At 36.5% G+C, this 22,451-nt stretch overlaps 1 protein-coding gene across 1 annotated transcript in view; it reads right to left on the bottom strand.

Moving 5' to 3' along the window:
- LOC138711926 (cytochrome P450 6j1-like) overlaps window positions 1-22,451 on the bottom strand; it is a 101,726-nt gene that overhangs the window by 2,905 nt on the left and 76,370 nt on the right. The window contains exons 6-9 of the mRNA XM_069843226.1: window positions 8,867-9,143; window positions 6,637-6,728; window positions 2,756-2,977; window positions 1,296-1,559 (exon numbers count right to left, since the gene is read on the bottom strand). Coding sequence (XP_069699327.1) covers window positions 1,296-1,559; window positions 2,756-2,977; window positions 6,637-6,728; window positions 8,867-9,143 — 855 coding nt within the window. The remainder of the gene's footprint in view (window positions 1-1,295; window positions 1,560-2,755; window positions 2,978-6,636; window positions 6,729-8,866; window positions 9,144-22,451) is intronic.

Raw genomic sequence — 22,451 nt, 5'->3', positions numbered from 1 at the left:
CATTTAGTTCGAGCGGAAAGAAATAAAATATCGGGAATGTTTTCCTACAAATAACACATACCCTTTCCCTTGTAGATTTTTCAATATTGACACTGGGCTTTAACAAATTCAGAGAATGATAACTTGAAACATATTTAAAATTGTAATCCGTGAAGTGCTGCCATTTCCCTGAGAGGGAGAAGAGGTGGAGAGGGACAAGATTAATAAAATCAGGGTCTCAAGGATAGCCTTGGTTTTAGTCTCTGCTGTTATTTATTAAAAAGTTTATTTCTTATGCCTATATAGCGTCTCATTTTTATGCCCACCCCCCGGACATGCGGCCCCTTGCCTACAGCCCAGAATAGGCTAATGCTAATCCCCTTACTGCCCCGACTTACTTGTTTCAAGGTTAAATGATTACAGTAAAAGATGCTGTTCGAACATTGTGGATCTTTCACTTTAGTCATACCGGTAGTTCGTTAGTTATAAGTAGGTTTTGCAGCGTACATTTCCAGAAGAAAATGGACCGCCTAATTTAACAAGTTCCAGATACAACGCATTGCGCATGTGTAGTAAACATAGGTCCTTGTATGTATGTTACTTGTGGACAGTCTTACAAAACTTGTTGCCTACAAACAGGAGGACTGTAATCAAGACTCGCCCCATTACTTTTTTCTACATCATATTTTGAATATTCAGTGGATGGTGAAAATATGAGATGTGTGAACAGTCTATTTTAGTAGGTTATTTTACGACGCTTTATCAACTTCTTAGGTTATTTAGCATCTGAATGAGATGAAGATGATAATGCCGGTGAAATGAGCCCGGGATCCAGCACCGAAAGTTACCCAGCATTTGCTGATAATGGGTTGAGGGAAACCCTCGGAAAAAACCTCAACCAATTATCTTACCCCGACCAGGAATCAAACCCGGGGCACCTGGTTTCGCGGCCAGACGCACTAACCGTTACTCCACAGATGTGGAGTGATTTCACTTTGACTGTTAAGTATTTGAAACTGAAACTTAATTGCACGAATAGCATGACGCATGGCTACTCAAATTTAGCACTGAATGACGTCACACAAAGATATCGAACTATTTCAGTTTTACTGTCTTGCATATAAACTGCAAGTCTGTGCTCCGTATCGGTTCTTTTGAGATCACTACTCTAACCTAACTTCCTTATGATTATTAATATAATCTCACTGTTGGCGCTTATCATAATTGACGTAATTATCATGGCTATTGTTACCGTCATAATGATAATCATTGTGGAGGAAGTAATAATGATAATATACAATTTATGGCAAACGTACCAATGCAACTCCTGGGGCCATCTCCGAAAGGAAGATAGGAGAATCGGGGTATGGATTTCTTGTTTTCCTCGCTGAATCTCTCCGGGTCGAAGCGCTCTGGATCTGGAAAGTACTCGGGGTCATAATGGAAGCCTGTTACAGGAATCATTATTCCAGTTCCTCTTGAGATGACAAGAGCTTCCTTTCCAGATGGGGATAGTAAAGTGTAGTCGCTCACACACTTTCTGTCCAGAAATGGTACGATTGGATATTTCCTGTGTGTTTCTGAAATAGCGATAAAGAAAGATTAGTTTGAAGGTGGTCCCGTGAAGCTGACTTTAGTAACATAACATATCAGACTATGTGAAACGGAATTTATTATTATTATTATTATTATTATTATTATTATTATTATTATTATTATTATTATTATTATTATTATTATTGCAATATGTTAAGAGAAGAATCGGAATATAAAGAGTTTGAAATAATTCTTGAAAGGTAATTAAATTTTACGAATGACCATGGCTTGATCTTTGCAAATACTAAATTATCACACAATTCACACACAATTTATTCACAATTTAACATTTGAATTGATACATATGAAATAGATACCCTAAATGAGCATATGCTTGTGCTCGGGTACAGCCAGTAGTCTACATAAATGCGAATAACATTTTATAGTTAATTGGAAAGTGGATAGTCATTGACCATACATGAATTAAGCGGCGGAAAAATATGTCTGTAAGAATGAGCTATGGAAATACTAAAATGAAAATAACATTTTACGTTTAGAGAAAAGACAACCGTTGAACAACCATAAATTAAGTGGTTGAGATATAATGTGTGTGAAAATGAAGAGTGAAAATATTGAATATTAAATATTAAAATGAATATAACATAATGTTTAGTGAGAAGATGGTCTTTGAGGAGCCACAAATGAATTGGTTGGGATAGTATTAAAACGACTGTTATGTATGACGATAAATCGTCACAATTGTTAGATAGGTAACACTACCTACGTCTCCGAAATATCTTTATCCGAAATGTTTCAGGAAATTTATAAACATTCTGGTATTAATTTTGGTAGACCTATGCTTAGTGCTTGTACTAGCGGAAGTTCGATTACCAAATTATATCATGAGATTGTCTAAATAATCACTCTCCAACATTTACTTAGTGACGCTAATCGGGTACTTAAACATGAAAACAGATAAGCACATTTCTTCTCAGCAATAATACTGGCTCGTCCAGTATTGTCTTATCTGCGCCTTATGTAATATATTAGTGACTAAGTTATGTTCGATGATAATACACATTTCTATATTATGAGATACTAATGCAAAATTGCTATATACAAAATGTGAGGTTTGAACATTATTTTTTCTTAAATAAAACAACTACTCCAATATGTAAACCGATCAATGTCTACCATCACGCCGAATTTATGGATTACTGGTAGGTATTTAAGTTCTTACCTGACATGACCATTTCCAAATACGTCATTTTTTGTATCGCATCGTAGGATACTTCCGGTCCATGTGTTGCCAGAACATCTTCGATTTCCATCCTCAGCCTCTGTTGCACATCTGGATTCTGTGACATCTCATATAGGGCGAAGGTTAGGGTGGCGGTCGACGTGTCGAAGTCGGCAGCGAAGAAGAGGAAAGCTTGTGCGACGAAGTTATCGCCTTCAAAGCCTGAAACATGTTCCAATACACTGCAATTTTATGAGGTGCTTCTATACTTTCTTTTCCGCGTGAGAGTGAAAGTTTTACAATTTGAGAAACAAACAAAAATGATATCGATACAAGTGAAAGATACGGTACGAAATAATTTAATTTAATATTATACAAGTACGACATACATGCGTACATGTATGCAAACAGCATTAACGAAATATTTTTAAATTCAATTACTGGTATTTGATTAATCATCCTCAAATAAGTGTCTTGCGTAAGAATCTTTAAGATCTAAAAGTTTGCTGTCGGTGCACTACGTGGAGCTGTGTTTACTTTGCAGCAAGAATTATGGTTAAGTTTAGTGGAATTACACGTACCAAGTGAGAACTTACCAGAACGTCACAAATTCCATCTGAACTCACCGGAATTAACATCCGAATTAACAAATGTAAAATGTATTTTGAAGTTCTGCTTTTTTATTAATGTTCTTATAATACAGAACAACCCGTTATTAAGAAGATACTGCCATTTTTAAGTAGCTATGTATATGTTTGATGATATTTTTTGATTCTGTTCCCTTAGCGGAGGTGTCCTTGTTTTAAGATCAAGAAATACTGATCTACAAATCCATCGTAAAAGAGTACACTAGGAAGATTATTCTGGATATCTAAAGTTTATATTTTTCCGTTTTTAGAAGTTTATGATCTAAACTTTTAAGATATTGAGGACAAAGGCGAACCCAGGAATTTCTCTTGGGGGTGGTCCAATAAAAGGATATTAAGTTACATAAATGCACACACACATCCAAACATACCTTCTTCTATTTTTTTACAAAACAAAGTTCAATATTCTTGGCTTTTTCTTTAGTTCGTTAACAAAATCTTGTGGAGAAACTGTGATGTCACGATGGATGTGAAATCAAAAGTGTTATGTACAGTAGTGGCAAAAAAAACCCGGACCGACCCTTGTAGCTGATTTCAGAGCCTTGTTCACTCCAGAGCACGATAGACTGGTGACTAAGACTTTCGTGGTTCGAATCCTGCTTGGGAAGGAAACTTTTTTTTGTTCCTTATTCAAATTTATTTCGATTGCAGCGATATTTTACTACTTAATTAACGTATTATTCCCAGAACATGAATTTTACCAGCAATCGAAAAGTATTGGGAATACATTTGAATAAGGAACAAAAAGAAGTTTTCTTCCCAAGCAGGATTCGAACCACGAAAGTCTTAGTTACCAGTCTATCGTGCTCTGGAGTGAATAAGGCTCTGAAATCAGCTACAAGGGTCGGTCCGGTTTTTTTGCCGCTATTGTACATGTACGTGAATGATTTCGGTGAAGTTATAGATAACGGAATTATATGATATCAATGCTTAAAAAATTCAGTAAAAATATTACAATCATCACTTAGAGGAGGGGGATCCGGACCCGATGAACCCCCCCTCCCCCCGTCGGTGAGCCCTTAATTGAGGATGATGGAATCCTGGAGACCAAACGATGATTGTGTATGTAAATATGCGTTACACGTCCTTATCTTGAAGGAGAGGAAGAAAAACAGGAAGAGGAGGAGGAAAAAGAAAAAGAAAAAGGAGAGAAATGTTAAGAAGATAGTGGGGAGAGGAGAGAATAGGAAAAATAAGGGAAGGAGAAAAGAGGCAGATAAGAAAAAATGGAATAGGATAAGAACTACTGAAATATTGATTCAGAATGACATGAACTTGAAAGTGAGAAATACGAAGTGATGTCAAAGCAAGCGCATTTTTCTGACCTTGACGTCGTGCGCGGGCATCAAGCGCTAAGTATGGAAAGAGGAAGGGTTGTGTATATGAATAAGCAGCCTGTTAGATTAAGAAAACAGTGGTGCACAAACTTCAAACGGAACGTGAAATTTTATGTCGTTATTTTTATATGGCTTCTTACTGTTTGATATTATCTATATTGTCTGTAAAACAAAGTACTAATACCAATTTCTTAATATTGCAATTGTGTTTTAAACGTTAATAACATAATAAAGCGTTAAGAAGGAATATACACATAAATTCCATAGTAGTACAACTATACTGTACTAAATGGATGAAACACATCATTCATAAAGAAAGTGATATCCCCCAAAAAAAGAGATTGAGTATGACATGATAAGTTGAATTGGTATTGATGGTACCTTTAGCCTTATAAAAGTAATCAATAAACTAATCAAAATAATATTACAGTACAAAACAAAGTTATCTAGGTGCTGTATATGTTTTAAGTGTAACTAATATTCCATAACAAAACTCTCTTCGCATTATGTTTTTAAGGTGATATTGGTGAGCAACTTCCTATCAGCAGATTATTAAATTATTTTCTCGAAATGTGCTGAAGCTATACAACACATGGCCACGTATCTTTTGCTTATGATGTAACAGTAGCTTTATTAATTCATTTCCTTACAAACAATTTCCATGTGAATATTTTCTAAATTTTAAATACACTATCTTCAGTAGGCCTAATACGTATTTATGGTATATTAGATTTACGAAAACGTTCTGTAAGGCTACTAAATAAATATGCCTACATCTGAAAATTTCACTTTTTTATAAAAAAAGTTGAGAAAATATTTCTTTTGAACAAAAAAATCAAACTTGTGAAAAATGAACATTAAAATTAAAACTTACATTCTTATATTGTACTCATACTTCTCAGACAAATCTAAAAATTAACATGATACAGTTTTAATAAGTTCTCTTCCCTTTATTCGTTGAATCAGTGCTTTCCATCCCTGAATGAAGCTCGACCAAGCGGCATATACTACCTCTTTCGTCTGTCTCTTTCCTTTCCACTGTAAAGCGCTCAGGCTCTCCTGAGCTCTAAAGCGCGCGCTTGCTTCTATGGGCATCAATTGACATGATTGCCCTACAGTATATTGTTGAATTAATATGAAAACAGTATGAGTATTATTTTAAATCTACGGTTTCGTGTAAAATTATTATTAGCCTCTATTTGCATAAAATCTGCTGTCACTTTTTTTCCTTCATCCGGAGGATGAGTTCAAAAACTAGCACTGCAGCTTCCAGTGGGTTTACGAGTATTGTGCCTTACCGCTCTTATACTGGGAATGATTTTTGAAGTCAGATCAGTCGCGTTTTTGTGGATACGGTGACTCATTTGTGTGGTACCATCTGTCAATTTAGTCTGAAGTTTCTGGTGGAGCTGCACTGGAGTGTCCCTTAATTCTCCTCCTCAGACTGATACCTTGTGTACGCCTATCACAATACTTAATCGCTACTCACAGTTTTTTATGAATGCTATTCAAATGAACAGTGAATATTAAGATGGAGAGCGACGGTGGAATGATGAAGAGAACGGGAGTGCCCCGAGAAAATCTCTTGGGAACCTTTACTTTGTACACGACAAATACGACTTCGCTATCGCCGGGTTTCGAACCGGGGTCGTAGTCTGTTCTTTCAGTTAAGCTACCAAGAGATAATGTCACGTTTACAAACATTATCTAAGAAAATAATCTTTTGATATTTCAATTTGAAATATGTGAATGTTCTCGGCAGAAGTACCAAAAACTTGCATTCTCTATGGATTGGCAAAGCTGGTGGGAGTCGTAATGCGGACTTTTACAATAAAATTAATGGGTGCTATTATTATTTATATTTTCATTATAGCTGCACATATGGAGTTGAACTTACGGAACATGTCTTCCTCTCCACGAACAAATCCCTTAGTTCGTAACTTCATTATATGTGCGAAGAAGTCATGGTGCTGCATATCATTCTGCTCTCTGTAAGTTGAAGACGCACGAATTAGGCCTATATAGAATTGTACAAAGTATGAGTAGCATACGAATATAGTAACTGGCTCAATCAACTCAAACGAATTGTAGTGAAGGAAAATATATTGATCATCTTTATCTTCATCACTATCATCACTTTTTAAAATGTTGGAATTTTTACCTATTGTTATCCTTCTTAGGGTTCTGAAACAGCATCTAGACGTTTACTAATAGCCTGACTCTTTAGTCATGTCGAAAAAATTACGTAAGGCTGCTCTTTGAGGGAATCCAACTCAACCAAAACTTAAATCTACGAAGTCTTCATTGCCTCTTCTTTTTTTATTTTAGTATTCTTACAGTTTTGTAAAGTTTCCGAAAGTTCTGTAATTTATTATAGAAATATATTTTAAAATAGTACAGGGGCATCATTTTATTTTTACTAACATTTTTAATATTAACCTGGCTATATCTTTGGATTAAAGGTCTAGAACCGGAAACACCGCTTGCTCCCCCTTCCAAGACTGGAGTTCGATGATACTGGCGTAAAATACAAATCACTTTACTAGGTATAGGGGGAAGAAAAGCAGTTCATCCATTTATGTAAACTAGGAAAATCGCAATTTTGAGTTTGATCATTTTCATTAGGTTTTTGTTTAATCAAAATACAGTACTGTATTAACACTTAGGGGAGAGTCGGGTAGTATCGGACTTCGGGTAATATCGGACAGTGAGTTTCTTTCATCTACCACACGATGATAGTACCTGATTGACATGGTTACGTTTCTGTGATGTCGCATAGAGAAACGTAACCATGTCATTCAGGTACTACCGTATGGTGGTAGATGAAAGAAATGCACTGTCCGATATTACCCGATGTCCGATACTACCCGACTCTCCCCTAGTGCTTTTACTCACGAATTGAGCTATCCATTCGGACGTATTAATTATGGAGTGTACATTGTACTCTTACAGCACATTAGCGTACAATATAGAGCATGAAGTTAAATTGAAAAATAATCATAATATGGACATTTAAACACATTTTTGAAAATGGTGGCCTTCATTTCGATACAGGCTTCAGTTCTTTTGTGCATATTATCGCACTATAGACTATTGTACCTAATTCCAATTACCAGTTTCGTCCTTCGTACGAGTAACTCATGTTGAAATAATTCTATACCTACTCTATAAAAGAATACCTTACGTACTGTAAATTTAATCTCCACTTCTGCCCGATCCGAAAATATAAAATTACTCAGAAATGCTATCTACTGTCCGTTCAAGTGGTTTTGTCGCAGGGTCGTAGAAAGGGGGGGGGGAAATCAAGTGACGGTTAATTACTTAACGAGGCCCTTTTATTTAAGTTATTTTAAACAGTTGTATAATATTACGTAGACGTCCAATTCCTAACAGAAATTAATGTTTTCAGAAAAGAGCTAAGACAGCCCAGCTACTAGACTTTACAGAGGGGCGAACAGAAGCAGGTGGGGGAAACCGGGATACGACGTACGCAAACGGACGACAGTACCTGTGCGAAAATATGATTCAATATTGAAAGCTCTTTCGTCACTGGAAAACGCGAATATATTTCTGGAACGTACTATACTCACTAACTCAGTACTGCATGCGCGGCCTCGGTTCTGTGTGGAGAACGGTTGGAAGTTTACTAGTAGAAGGGGTGGGAGTGAAGTACATTCAAAATCTCAGGTAGGCCTACAATAAAATTGAAGTAAAAATAAAATTATGTCCCTGTATGAAATATCACAGTGCATTAAAAACGACGTTTTATATTTTGTAATTTTCTAACATTTCTTTTGTAATTGCAATTTCTGTTTTAAATATCTTTCAGTACATAGTATTTTAATTATTTGCATTATTCATGTTGTTTCATATGTAGATCTTAATATAAAATTGTATTAGAAATATATGCGGTAAAGAAAAACGGGCGAGGACTTTGGAAACTTATGATAGACTAATTCTTAGAAAAAATTATAATAAAGGAGATAAATTAAGTCTTTCCATAGCATAGAAAATGATGACATTTGAATATTTATACGTAATCACGTATTATGGAAGCAGCATCCAGCTGTGTAATTATAAGAATAGATGACTATTTAGTTGATGATAATGACAATGATGATACCTACCTGAAGCGCACTGCGCCCCATACGACGTCACGCAGGAAGCTTTCCACTTCCTGATCCATAATCTTGACGCGAAGGATACTCTGAATCTCAGGTGCGAAGAACGTGGTGAGGTTCACGAAACTTTTGAGGGAGGAGAAGTGGAAGGCTCTGCGCATATTGCGGCTGAACTCGGCGTCCTCATGCTGCAGCGAGCTGCTATCCAAGCCAAACGCACAGCGCGAAATCACATCCATCACGTAGCGGTCCATCATCGGCTTGACGGTCAGTGCGTTGGCCCCTGAAATTATCGTCAAAAAGAAGACTGGATAGTATTTTTTACTTTTCCTCTGACTTGAATTTTGGTCACATACAGTAGAGCACGTAGCCTACTAAGTGTAGAAGGAGATTATTTGTGAATAATGTTATTGTATAGTACAATTTTATTGTAAGCTCTAGAATCCTGATGTATCAATTTTCTGTGAGGGGGAAGAAATGTGGACGATTAGTCTGCTTTGAGATGAACAATGAAGCGATACTAGCGACGTACGTGACGTCATAGTAACGCGACACGGACTGGTATTCATAATTCCGCGACCTACACCACACAATAGTCTATTGCGAATAAAAATTTCTACTTTAAAATTACAAAACTTCTCACTATCTTCAGAGAAGAGGATATCAACGATTCTCCATACTGTACCTGTCTTTGGTAAGTTCACTCCTTTTTTTTTTTTTTTTTCTAAGAGCGACAACTTTTTTTTTTAGGATTTGCTATGTTATGATTATAATTATGTTCTTATTAAATAGAGAATGTTATTATAAGTACGTACGCCAGCTTTCCACTTAATGATTCCCAATATATTATAGCCCTTATATACACAAGAGAAGTAACTGAACGAAATAATTACTTTATATTCGCTATTTAATAAAATGAATAAATAACATATGAGAGACACTCGTATTCTCCATACTGAATGATGTAAACGCCTTTGTACCGTAAATGGTAGAGATGTCATTTATCATGTTTTGTTTTAGTATTTTGGCAACCGTGTTGGAAGATTCTAGTTGCCTCAGGAGTGTGCGCGCGCATCCAGCGAGAAGGAAGGCGCAGAGAAACTAAACTCGAGCTTCGGTAGGCGGTACGGAGCGAGGGGAAGGAAAACTACGGGATGACGCGGAGCGGAGAGAGCAGGGGAAATATGTGGAAGCAGTTCTCTCCCGAAGATTCTGTAAGCCACGCAGATCGAAGTTTCGAGATGTTATGGTTTAGTAATAAAAGCGCGAGCAATTTTCGGCAGTTAGTCTTCGTCAGCCTTCAAGTCTTGGACAGCAGCGAGGTGGACCTAAGTTCGATGTGCAGTGAACTTGAGTGATTCTGTAACTGTGGCGGTATCCAGGCGAGTGCGACATATCCGGAGGCTTGGGTTCGAAGTGTAGTGAACTGTATCTAGAAGGCTTGGATTCGACGTACAGTGAACTTGAGTGAGTGAGCTACAAGAACTAGCCAAGGCGAACGAACTGTGAACTGAGAACTGACAGTTTTGTTCTGCACATAGTGCTTTGTGAACATTAGTTGAAATTAGGAGTACATTGTTGTTCTTCTCAATAATACATGTGAATTGTCATTGTCGTTCGGTGGAGTGCAATAACGATTACTGTGTTGCTGTGTTGAGTGGAATACACATTGTTGACGGGTGTGTGATTAAAGGTAAAAATAAAAGTCAGATTGTTGTATAAAAGTTACAGTATAATGTTTTTATAACTATAGATACGTAAATTATGTAATTTGCTTCATGATGCTGGATTACTCCTGTAAACTGATAAATTATTGTTTTGGGCAAGTCGCAAAAAAAAAAAAAAAAAAAAAAATGCACAGATCTGCATCAGAATTCCGCTATTGTGCAGTTAACTCTATATTTTGTCACGTTGCGAAAAGATTCTTATTGCTTCGTGAAACCATAAGATTCTAATTTCCTGTTATTACAGTACGTAATTCGTGTCGATCTCTTACGCCGCAAAAATAGCTCTACCATAGAAGACCTACAAAATAAGTCTTTGAATACATTTTAGTGAGCAATGGATAAACTCGATTTTAAATGGTTAACAAAATTCTGAGACTGTCTCTCTCTGGGAAAGGAGTAAAGGTGGGAGATCCATGTCGTAGATATCTCAGATAAAATAATAGGCCTATACTTTCTATCTGATACAGGGCTCCGGGCAAAATTCGCCTGCCACATCTCGCCCACATAAAAATTTCAAGACAGCAGACAATGGTCTGAGCGAGCTTGTCATCTATCTGACATGTTATTTCACACTTTTTTTTTAAATCATGTTTTATTTAACGACGCTCGCAACTGCAGACGTTATATCAGCGTAGCCGGTGTGCCGGAATTTTGTCCCGCAGGAGTTCTTTTACATGCCAGTAAATCTACTGACATGAGCCTGTCGCATTTAAACACACTTAAATGCCATCGACCTGGGCCGGGATCGAACCCGCAACCTCGAGCATAGCAGGACAGCGCTATACCAACTACGCTACAGAGGCCGACTATTTCATCAATATAAGCATCTATAGCAACTGAAGATTCACCTTAATGACGTATAAAGTCTGTGGGTTGGTAATGTTTGAAGTCTGTAGAAGATTTTATAGATATTTTAATGGAGTCCAGAGTGAAAATAATGTTCGAAAGCTTTCCAATTCCAGTTTGTAAATTTAAGAAATCGGCCTTCAGGTCTTTTATAACAGGATACTGATCATAATTTTTTGGCTATGATGCCTTTTATTTAACGACGCTTGTATTACATATACAAAAACAATTAATTAATTTTAATATAAAAATAAAACAAAACAAAAAAAATAATTTAGCTACCAAGTTATTTAAAGTCGGTGGAAGTGGTTATAGCAGAATAGTATTTTGCGAGATGAAGCCCAGTATTCTCATGTTAGTACCTGACATTCGCCTTAGAGTCGTGGAATGTCAAGGGGGGGGGGACCAAACAGCCTAAGCGAAAATTGATAGTTCCAGAGACTTGTGTGTTAAAATCCACTCAAGGCCAACAAGTTTTAAGAGACCATTGGAATCAAACTGGGAGTTCCTTGTCTTAGATTTAGGTATTTGGAAGAAACTTGTCCCTAATAGAGAAGAACTCGGACAAAATTACTCGAAAATACTAGTCCATTTCTTTGCGGACAAATGATATCTCTCGATTGAGACTTGAAATGTGTTTTCAGGATGAAGTTTTACGAGACTACAGAGACGTCTGTAAGACAAAAGTAGAAAATACGAGGGCAGGCATGGTAAGGAAATCACAGCACTATAGTTGATTGCTTTTTGGAGGGGGGGGAGAAAAAACAACAAAAAATAACGTACTAATTTAATTGATCCTAATAGTTAATGTCAAACTCACCTTTAAATGTTGTGTCGTCTATGCACTGAACAAGCTGCTTAGCGCAATTGTCCACAAGGTAGAACATTTTCTTCATCTTTCCGGAAGTGAAAGTTGGTGTTAAGTTCTGGCGAACATGTTTCCACTTCTGTCCCTTGAGCGTGAACATGATCTTGCTGTTGAGCGGGTCTAAGCTCTCGTCCACAGACAAGATCCTATCGGCGAATGCGTGTGAGTCTTTCACTAAGATATCCTTCACAAGAGCTAAATCGATCACGAATAAGGCAGGTTGATCGAATGAAAATAGCCCCAAATACGGTTTATCCTTGTTTTCTTCGTAGATTTTCCTAACGAGTTGCCCTACGTCCATTTTTCGAAGTGCTACTTCTTTTAAGTTTCCAAAGAATGGTAGCGGCTTTAAGTAGGGGATTCCTCTCTTTTTCCACGCATTAAAATTGCGTGTTAAATACAAGTAACACGCCGTAAAAATGATCAAGATAACAATCACGAGGTTGAACAGTAATGCCAATAGTGCTTCCATTTTAATTCTCAGATGTCTTAATTACAATACTTTCTATTGGAAGAGTAAACTGTACATATACTGTTGAAATGCTTCTATCGGTCTACAAAGTAGCATCTGTAGTGGTGCCGATGAGTGTGCTTTGTTTTCTTTTGTGATGCGCTTTTATACCCTGAGCTGAATACTGGGAGAGGGGCAGAGACAGAAGTGATTTATACTTCCTTTAAAAGGCGGAGAGGTTGATGTTATTACATATTTTACTTTTATAAGCACTGCTTGTTGACATGTTTCTTCTCCATTTCTTTTTCCTGAAAAATGTACATGACGTGTTATTTATTATGCACTTAACTTCGTTTGTTTGCATGGTAATTTTGTTTCATTAATAAGGGTATATAAATAACCGCGTTTACTTAAAACATTAATTGTAGATTCGAGTGATTTTAGATTTGTTTTGGTTTGCTGATTGATTAAATATAATTGTTGTCTACACCTTTTCCAGTTGCATTTCAGAAAATATCAATTGTATTTCAGATTTGTCATTTGTATATCAGATTAGTCAATTCAGTTTCAGATAGTATCAATTGTATTTCAGAAAACATCAATTGTATTTCAGATTTGTCAATTTAATTCCAGATAGTATCATTTGTATTTCAGATTAGTCAATTCAGTTTCAGATAGCATCAATTGTATTTCAGAAAACATCAGTTGTATTTCAGAAAACATCAATAATTGTATTTCAGAAACTATCATTTGCATTTCAGAAGTTACAGTTGGCACCTTATTCTCCAATGTTAAATCCAATCGAGATCATTTGGTGTAAAGTGAACCCATCTTGGAATTCCTGACGTCATGGCTCGTGGTGTTGTAGGCTCATTTACCTACTGTAGAGAGTAAAATTGATGAAGCAACACACACTGCTCGTGCAGTACAACGTAGTACAATTCATCAAGCTGCAGCTTTAGCTATGGTGAATATGCCTGTCGGACGCTAAAATGCAATAAAGTTGAGGGTTTTTTAAATACATTTTCCATTTTTTTAAATATATGTTAAAATCTCAAGTAGCCCACATTTATTATTTTGTGAAATAAAAGTGACTATGTAATCTTAAATGCATTGCTTATTTTCTGAAATACATTTGATACTATCTGAAATACAATTGACAAATCTGAACTACATTTGATACTATCTGAAATACAATTGACAAATCTGAAATACAATTGATACTATCTGAAATTGAATAAACAAATCTGAAATACAATTGATAATTTCTGAAATTAAATTGACTAATCTGAAATACAATTGATAATTTCTGAAATAGAATTGATATTTTCTGAAATACAACTGGAAAAGTTGTAGTTTAAATTAAACTCCAAAGAGTGAAGCCATAGGATTGTGCAGTAAACAATATGTTCGTTTATTGTCTACAAATTGAAACAAAAAATTATGAGGATGGTTGCGATCAAATTATCTGGTTTAATTTATTATGTGAACAATTTTATTTTTTATAAACATAAACATGAATTGAAGATTATGATTCGAAAACTGGCTCAGTCCATTTAGTCATTTTTATGATGTAGGCCTATGCATATTACAGTGGTTCTTATTTTTCAAGTTTTAAAATACCTCCCTCCCACCCCTCCAATCGATTTTCCCTGGCTTGAAACTAATGTGGGTAAAATTCTGGTCCAATAGGTTAATATTCAAGGTATGCTCAATCCAAGTGAAATTTCCCCTTACTGATCGGTTATTCCGCATATTACGTGGGATCTGTTGGAACTATGTTTTAATCAGTCAATCAATCAATCAGTCCAAGCAATCAATCAATCAATCAATCAGTCCGTCGATCGATGTATCTTTCTTTTATTATTGTAGGTAACAACATGGAACAATTGAAACAGTAGGCTAACATTTTCACATAGAAAGCTGGAGGTCGATATTGAAAGTATACAAGAATACTACGATCCGTCGAGCCCGTTCATTAATAACAGAAGGAACTGCGATGTTATGTTGCTAAAAGGGTGAAGAAAGACCCTGGAGGAGTGTAGACTTATTTGAATCGGAATAGCACTTGCGGTATGCTGGACGACTTGCAAGATGAACTGAGTCTATTCTTCATCTTTTTTTCAGCAAAGAATTATATTCCTGCATGAGAGCGACCCCTCGTACCGCAGTGTCGTTGACAACGCGAAGCTCTAGAAAGACCTGCTCTGCTTGCAAGTACTCGAGATTTGTAAGCCAAGTGTCAGGATGCACCTCCAAAAATGAATATGGGATGGGTAAAATCTGGAAGAACCACCGGACGTTTTTTGTTACAAAACTCCGAAGTCTGTTGTCAGGTATTGTAGCCAGTTACAAAGTAATTCTTTTTGGAGGATCGTCATCTGCCTCATGACTGAGTCTTTTCAACATCGGCCTCTTCTATGATGAATCTACGTTTTTGTCAAATGCGAGTAGGTCACCCTTGGCTGTTGGCCTTTCTTCCTCACCCATTGGTGCATGGAATTTTTCAAGGTCTCCTCATATCCAAAGTGATTCCCACGATGAGCTTCCTTTAGTGGACGGAACAGATGGAAGTCTGATAGTGCTAGGTCAGGGTTGTATGGTGGATAAGGCAAGACTTCCCAAACAATTTTCGCAATCTCGCCAGTGGTGTATTGACCTGTGTGTAATATTGCATTCTCGTGCAAAAGAAGAATATCCATCGTAGCTTTTGATCGGCGAACTCGCCGAAGACGTGATTTAAGCTTCTTAAGAATTTCAATGTATTGGACAGAATTTCATTGAGTTCCAAAAAAATCACCTGGAACCACACCCTCCGCATCCAAACAGACTGTCGCCATAATTTTCTTTTCAGATCGCAAAGTTTTAAATTTTTTTTCTTCGGCGACGTTGTGTGATGCTAATCCATCGACTGCCTCTTGACTCAGATTCAAAATGAACCCAAGTCTCATCTCCAGTCACAATTTTCGCCAAGAACGTCACTTTCCCCTCCACACTGATGCGATGCAACAGATCGGAGGCTGTTGTTTTCCTTCCCTCTATTCTGGTCAGTCAACATTTTTGGTACCCAGCGTGCACAAACTTTAGACTAGACCAGTTTATCAAAAATGGCCATCACACTGCCTTTACCGATGGAGAGCATGTGACACAATTCATCTGTTGTTACCCAGCGTTGTTCATGAACGATCTCGTCGACTCACTGGATGTTGCGTGGAGTCACTAAAGTCGCTGGCCGGCCGCTTCACTTTTCATCAGCCAAAGATGTTTCCCTTCAGCTTCTCATCGTCTAACAGTGCTGCCATCCATTGTTGCATCTCCATAAACCTTCTTCAGCCTTTCATGAATGCGAATGGACGTTTTACATTCCGCATTCAGGAATTCTATCACAGCACACTGCCTTATTCGTACCTCATAACAGCCATTTTCTAAACTGATGCAGTGCTGCCATCTGTTAATTTAGGAAGCTGTTGCAAGAGTGATCTGTAGAAGAAGGTTTGAGGAATTGCGTCAAATGAACATTTTTCACATTACCAAGTTATTTAAGAACAAACAAAATAGGAAGCATTACTTTCTCACAGACCCTCGTAATAACAAAGTACACCTTGACTGACACTAAAATTACTCGATTTAAATGAAATACCGGCTAGTAGTTTTCTAAAGAAATTACTAAATATGTAATAATATAAATATGTAAACAAACAAGACCACAGAAACGAACATTTAGTGTCCTATATTTTCCAAATAATCAGTTAGGAATTTTTGTGTCATAACTCCGAAATTAACTTATGAAATTAGATCTCTCATATTTTGTTCACCGTAACGTAATAATAGAAATTGGAAGATGAAAACTATAAGAGTAGATAAGGTTGGAACCTAAAATAATCGCCCTTAAACTTAACTGTGGGAGGTATGTGCATAAGTTCCATTTACATTTAGTTATAATTTTGTTCCCAGACACAATGTTACTCTCTCTCACGCTTATTGACCAGTTTTTTTAACGATATTTCACGATATGGCTATCTAATGTCTGAGTGGGATGAAGATGATAATGCCTGCGAAATGAGTCTAGGGTCCAGCGCCGTAAATTGCCCAGCATTTCCTCTCAATGAGTCGAGAGGAAAATCCCGGAAGAAACCTGAACCAGGTAACTTGCCCCAACTAGGATTTGAATTCGGACCCACTTGTTTCACAGTGAGGCATGCTACACGTCACGCCCTAGCATTGGCCAGTATTCTTTGGCTTTCCTTGAGTGGAGAAACTGGCTGTGAAATCATAGTTTGGCGGATTTAAAATCGCTGTATTAAAACATTCCCATGCGCTGTTGTCAAAATGATGTAAGGTACTCATTTACAGCATGTAACAATTAGAGGTCACCCTGAGTGGCGCAGTTAGTATAGCGCTGGCCTTCTGTGCCCGAGGTTGCGGGTTTGATTCCGGCCCAGGTCGATGGCATTTAAGAGTGCTTAAATGCGACAGGCTCATGTCACTGGATTTAGTGGCATGTAAAAGAAGTCCTGCCGGACGAAATTCCGGCATCCCGGCGACGCTGACATAACCTCGGCAGTTGCGAGCGTCGTTAAATAAATCATAATTTTTTAACAAGTAGAGCTCTGCATTTCATTAAGAACAACCGGCCGAGAGTCGTGGTAATATGCGCGATCGGTTGCTCGCTTCGCAGGCTGGCTGCCGCGTGTCCTGACTCCGCTGAAAGCAAAACACCCAACCGAAGCATCACGGACGACCGGTCGTTCTGGTCATATGAAGGGTATCATAGACTGAAAACCATCTTCGATCGATGTGTTTACAGTATGCGCTATGGAAATTGTTGAACTGCCTGATACCCTATCACTTGTTTAGTGAACCAGGTGTGCAGGCTATCAGAGTGAATAAAAAATTACAACAAAATATTTTAATAATAATACATTAATAAATCAATCAAATAAAATGAATTTTAGCAAAGTATGTTGTCTACAAGAATATAAAGTATAAGTGGCACTAAAAAGATTATATATATATTCGTGCATGTCCTCTAGTTGAACGGACCAGATAACTTACAATATTTTGTAACAGTGTTATATTCATAATGGCACAGGACAAAAGTAAATACATTAAAGAATTCAAGGAGGAATGAATTTTGTTTGCTCCATCCTTGACATTTCGTGATATGGTCGTTGAATGTGGAATAATAGAATTTGCATATACCTTACCATAAGTAGCTCCAACATCAATTATTGTTTGAGATTAAGTATCTCTTAATATATGCTATTATAAAAATGTTAAGCAAAGTGAACATGTAGATTTAATTTATTTTTATTAAATACTGTGACCTAAGTAGATTATGTCTGCTTTTGACACGCATCACATAATCTCTGTTTTTTATGCAATCACTTATTTACTACGCTACATTAAACATTGTGTTACTGATATAATGAGTTCGACAAGCTGGATGCTGAGTAACATTATTGATGATATAAAGTATTATTTCATTTAAAGAATTGTGTTATTTAAAAATTATGTTTCCTTGTTTAGATGCTCAAATACTTGCTAATTTTCGTGCTATCTGAAATAAAAACAAAATGTTAACCTTCATAGGTAGGTTGTTTTGGGTATCAGGCATTACAAGGTGATGTGTAAAAATGAGCGCACGCGACCGACCGAGTAAACGTTTCAACCAACCGGTTATAAATTTTCGACTACATGCGCTCGAGCGTATCGTTGCCCGGCCGCTTTCTTTACAACCGAGGACTGATCGACGAGTTTGGTCGTCCGTTTTCAAGAGAATGCAGAGGTCTAATAACAAAACAATACCAAGATAACTAACAGTTGCATAGTTTTAAGAAACCAGTTAACTAATTAACTAACTAGTTAACTGTAGTTCACAGGATTTTTAGCCGAATTTATGATTTGTAGAATAACATCAGATTATTAATATTCTAATGTAAACTGTGATAAAACTTTAAAACTTTAAAGTGTTAAAATAGTTTAAAAGGTAATGTGCAGCACGGCCATTACGAAGTAGTTATGATTCATAGTCAGCGATCTTACTGATGCATAGTATTTTATGCTAGTAAATGTTATAAAGTGAAACGTATTCAAATAATATTGTATTATGTGTTAAAAGAACTTCGTCTTTGGCAGGGCATTTTGTCTTTCTGAAGTTAGATCGCAATTTAATTTTCTTAAATACGAAAAGTAAATGAATTACTTTTTATGTTGTAGTAATCAGTAATTATATTAATTGGAATATAAAGCATTTATTTGATTTACTTGGTACAGGGAGTCGTTGTTTTGTAAATTTGAAATGAATGTTGTTGCCTCAAGTCGAAAGATAAGAAAAATTGAGAACATGAGTGGACTAATGATTTGAGTAAGAAAATAAGGTCTTGAGAAAATCGCTGTCAAAGTTTTAGAAAAGTGGCAAATAAGTACACTTATTTTATTATATAATATTATATATATATATATATATATATATATATATATATATTGAGTTTTATAAAAGTGGCAAATGAATACACTTATTTTATTATATAATAAAATAAGTGTATTCATTTGCCACTGTTTCTAAAATTTTGACAGCGATTTTCTCAAGACCTTATTTTCTTACTCATAATATGTGTGTGCTCATTGTAATATAAAAATATTTGTATTCATTTTCGACCGTATCTAAAATTTGACTGCGATTTTATCAAAAACTTATTTTCTTACTTAATTCGTTAGTCCACTTATGTCCTGAATTGCAGATGATTAGTGAGTTCAGTGTTCCTAAAATATGCTGTAAATATAGTAGTCTATATTTAGCTCACATTAGTAATTGTGACAAGGGTAACTTGATTATCAAGGCAAGGATATTTTTAGTTAAAATATATTTTTATGACAGGAAACGTTCCTTATTTAAAAACAAACACGACAAGAATCGTTTTGAGAGTACTTAATTATTCCCTCTGTTGCTGTTTACATAGATACACTATTTTGTTTTGTCATGAATATAGAATTTTGTAGATTGTGAGATAGGAAGAATTTATGAGCAGTTCTATACATAACGGCACTTTTAAATTACGACTTTAATTTAAGAATCGGTGATATGATAGAGGCGATTATGGAACAGCTGATTTGTTTTAAATGTACGGGAGACTAATAATTTTAATTTAAATGTATTAGAATAGGATTGCACATATGGGAAACCCAAGCAAGTGGAAAAGAAAATCTGTCATAATAGTTCTTTCTACCTGTGACAGGATCTGTCCTTTTACCGAAGATACGCGGGTTCAATCCCGGCCGAGGGAAATAGATATTTAGACCAAAAATATATGTACGATTTCCATAAAATGAGAGCTGTATCTTTTAGTGGACTTTCTGTATATAATAAATCGGTTCTAGTACTTTTCGTATCCGAAAACTCTCATCATGGATATTATTTCTTGATAGACAATTTTATTTGTCACACTGACAATTGGTACCAACGGATTTTTGTTCATAGGCGTAATTACACCGTGTATCATAATTTAGTAAACAAGTTAAAAAATTTATTTTCACTAAACTACATGAAATACATGAATTGGGTTTGTTGCATAATAATCCGTAACATTTCAAGATTTTATGGATATGTACAAATGTTCTACGCGGCTTCCGCCAGTCATTCGACACAGGTCCAATCGAAATTCTAGTTCTTGCCACACTTTTTCCAATAACTCCTCATTGACCAAAGCAGGGGCGTTCCTTATTCGCTCTTTTAGGTGTTCCAAATTCTGCGGCATAAGTGACACATAGATTTTGTCTTTTACAAAGCCTCAAATGCAAAAGTCCAGGGGTGTTAGGTCTGGGCATCTGGGTGGCTAGTCAATGTGACCACCACGTACTATCCGTCGTTTTGAGAAAGTTTCACACAGAAAATCCATGACTTCTCTGCGTTAGTGGAGTGGAGCTCCATCTTGTTGGGAAACACATTGCTATAGCTACGGAATGAGAAAATTGGTCAACATGTCGAGATAGACAATTTAAGTGATAGAAGATTCTGTGGAGAAAAATGGTCCACAAATCTGAGTTCGGCTAACAGCACAAAACACGTTGCTTTAGGACTGTCACTTCGATGTTGCGCGCAAAAAAAAAAAAAAAAAAAAAAAAAAAAAAAAAAAAAAAAAAAAAAAAAAAAAACTGAAAGTGTTACTGATTGTTATACAACAAACCTCATTGTTGTTTTTAACATCGTTTAAACATAATTCAACTGAGAAATTGTTTACTGTATTTTGATACATGGTGTATGTACCGAAGGACATTTTGTCGTTCGACAATGTTCCTAAATACTTGTATATATTATTTACAATAAAATTTAACTCAACCCACAATAAGTGTATACATAGACATGTTGATCACGCATGACTTCAGAGTACTTTTTATCAGGGGCGATTTCTCCGGGCGTGCTATGCTTGCTGCGCAAGCCCAATATTTTCGTAGAATGTGTATTTCTCAAAATGGGATTACGTACATTAAAATTCCTTTTGATTTTTGTAATAATGTCTAGGCATAATACCATCCGCAGGTTGCGCACCGCAAGATCGCAACGCTCGTTTCTCGGAGCTACAGGAAAGACGTAGAAACAGCGAGAATATGATGCGCGCGCAAGTGCCTTCCTCCTAATCCGTCCCAGTCGCACATGCTTCTGTTATATGCTGTATGAAGCTCTGGTCCGAGAGCAATTTGCAATTGCAATTCAAAGGTTTTATTGCCATTAATACTATACATATACACATATGAGTATTAACGGCGGCTGCTTTAAGGTCTTATGTGCCCTCTTCAGCCGTCGTGTACATTTCTCCTTCTTTTTTTTAACAAATACATTTTTGTCAGGTGCTGACATAAATATCAGCCAGACAAATCGGATTTTTGGAGTGTAGATTAAAGAAAAATAACGTTTATATTTTCGTGTTTGAAATTGGGAAATATTGCAAGATATTATTTCCTTTTTCCCCATTGTGGTAACTGTAAATTGCGGTGGAGATTCCGGTTTAGTGTTGTATGTTGATTTTGGCAATTTGTCAGTTTGTAGTTGTGTACATTCGCTGGTTGAACGGAAAGCTTTTGTTGATGTGATCCACCATATGCCTCTCTTGGGAAGTTGCGGCAACTCCGTACTGGCAAGCTACAGTTGCTTTTGTTAGTGGTTGTGTTGTTGGTTGTTGCGGTTGGTGAGTAGTTTCTCTAGTGTGGTTCTGTTATTTATGTTTGGTGGGTTAGTGAAAAGTTGTTGTGTATATTGTCTGTTTAATGCTGAGTGAGTGTATTTGTTGTTTATATGTTCGAGATGTGTGAAGAGTGGTGTGAGGTTTGTTCTGGTGTATACTGTGTGATTGATGCTATGCCTTGGAAGTGGTCCGAGAGCTACACCAACGCGACTATTTAACATTACACAGATAGCAGCAGTGTTGCCGCCAATTCAGCGATTTTCCCGCTAGATCTAGCGTTTTTCGGCGTTAGTTTAGCGGGTAAAATTTATGAAACTTGTATTGCTGATCTAGGGATTTAGCGGGTATTTTTAGCACTCACAGCGGCAAAATAATATAATTTTACATTGACAATATAGCAATTTAGCGGCTTCTGCAAGGCTTCACAGCGGATGTTTAAGAATCAAGTTGGCAACACTGATTGGCAGCAGTTTTTACCAGTGAATGTGCTGTGATTTGCGAGTGTAATGTAATTTTA

Source organism: Periplaneta americana, chromosome 13 (assembly GCF_040183065.1).
Source record: "Periplaneta americana isolate PAMFEO1 chromosome 13, P.americana_PAMFEO1_priV1, whole genome shotgun sequence".
Lineage (NCBI taxonomy): Eukaryota > Metazoa > Arthropoda > Insecta > Blattodea > Blattidae > Periplaneta > Periplaneta americana.
Note: the sequence above shows the minus strand (reverse complement) of the source record. Positions and strands in the feature narration are given on the sequence as shown.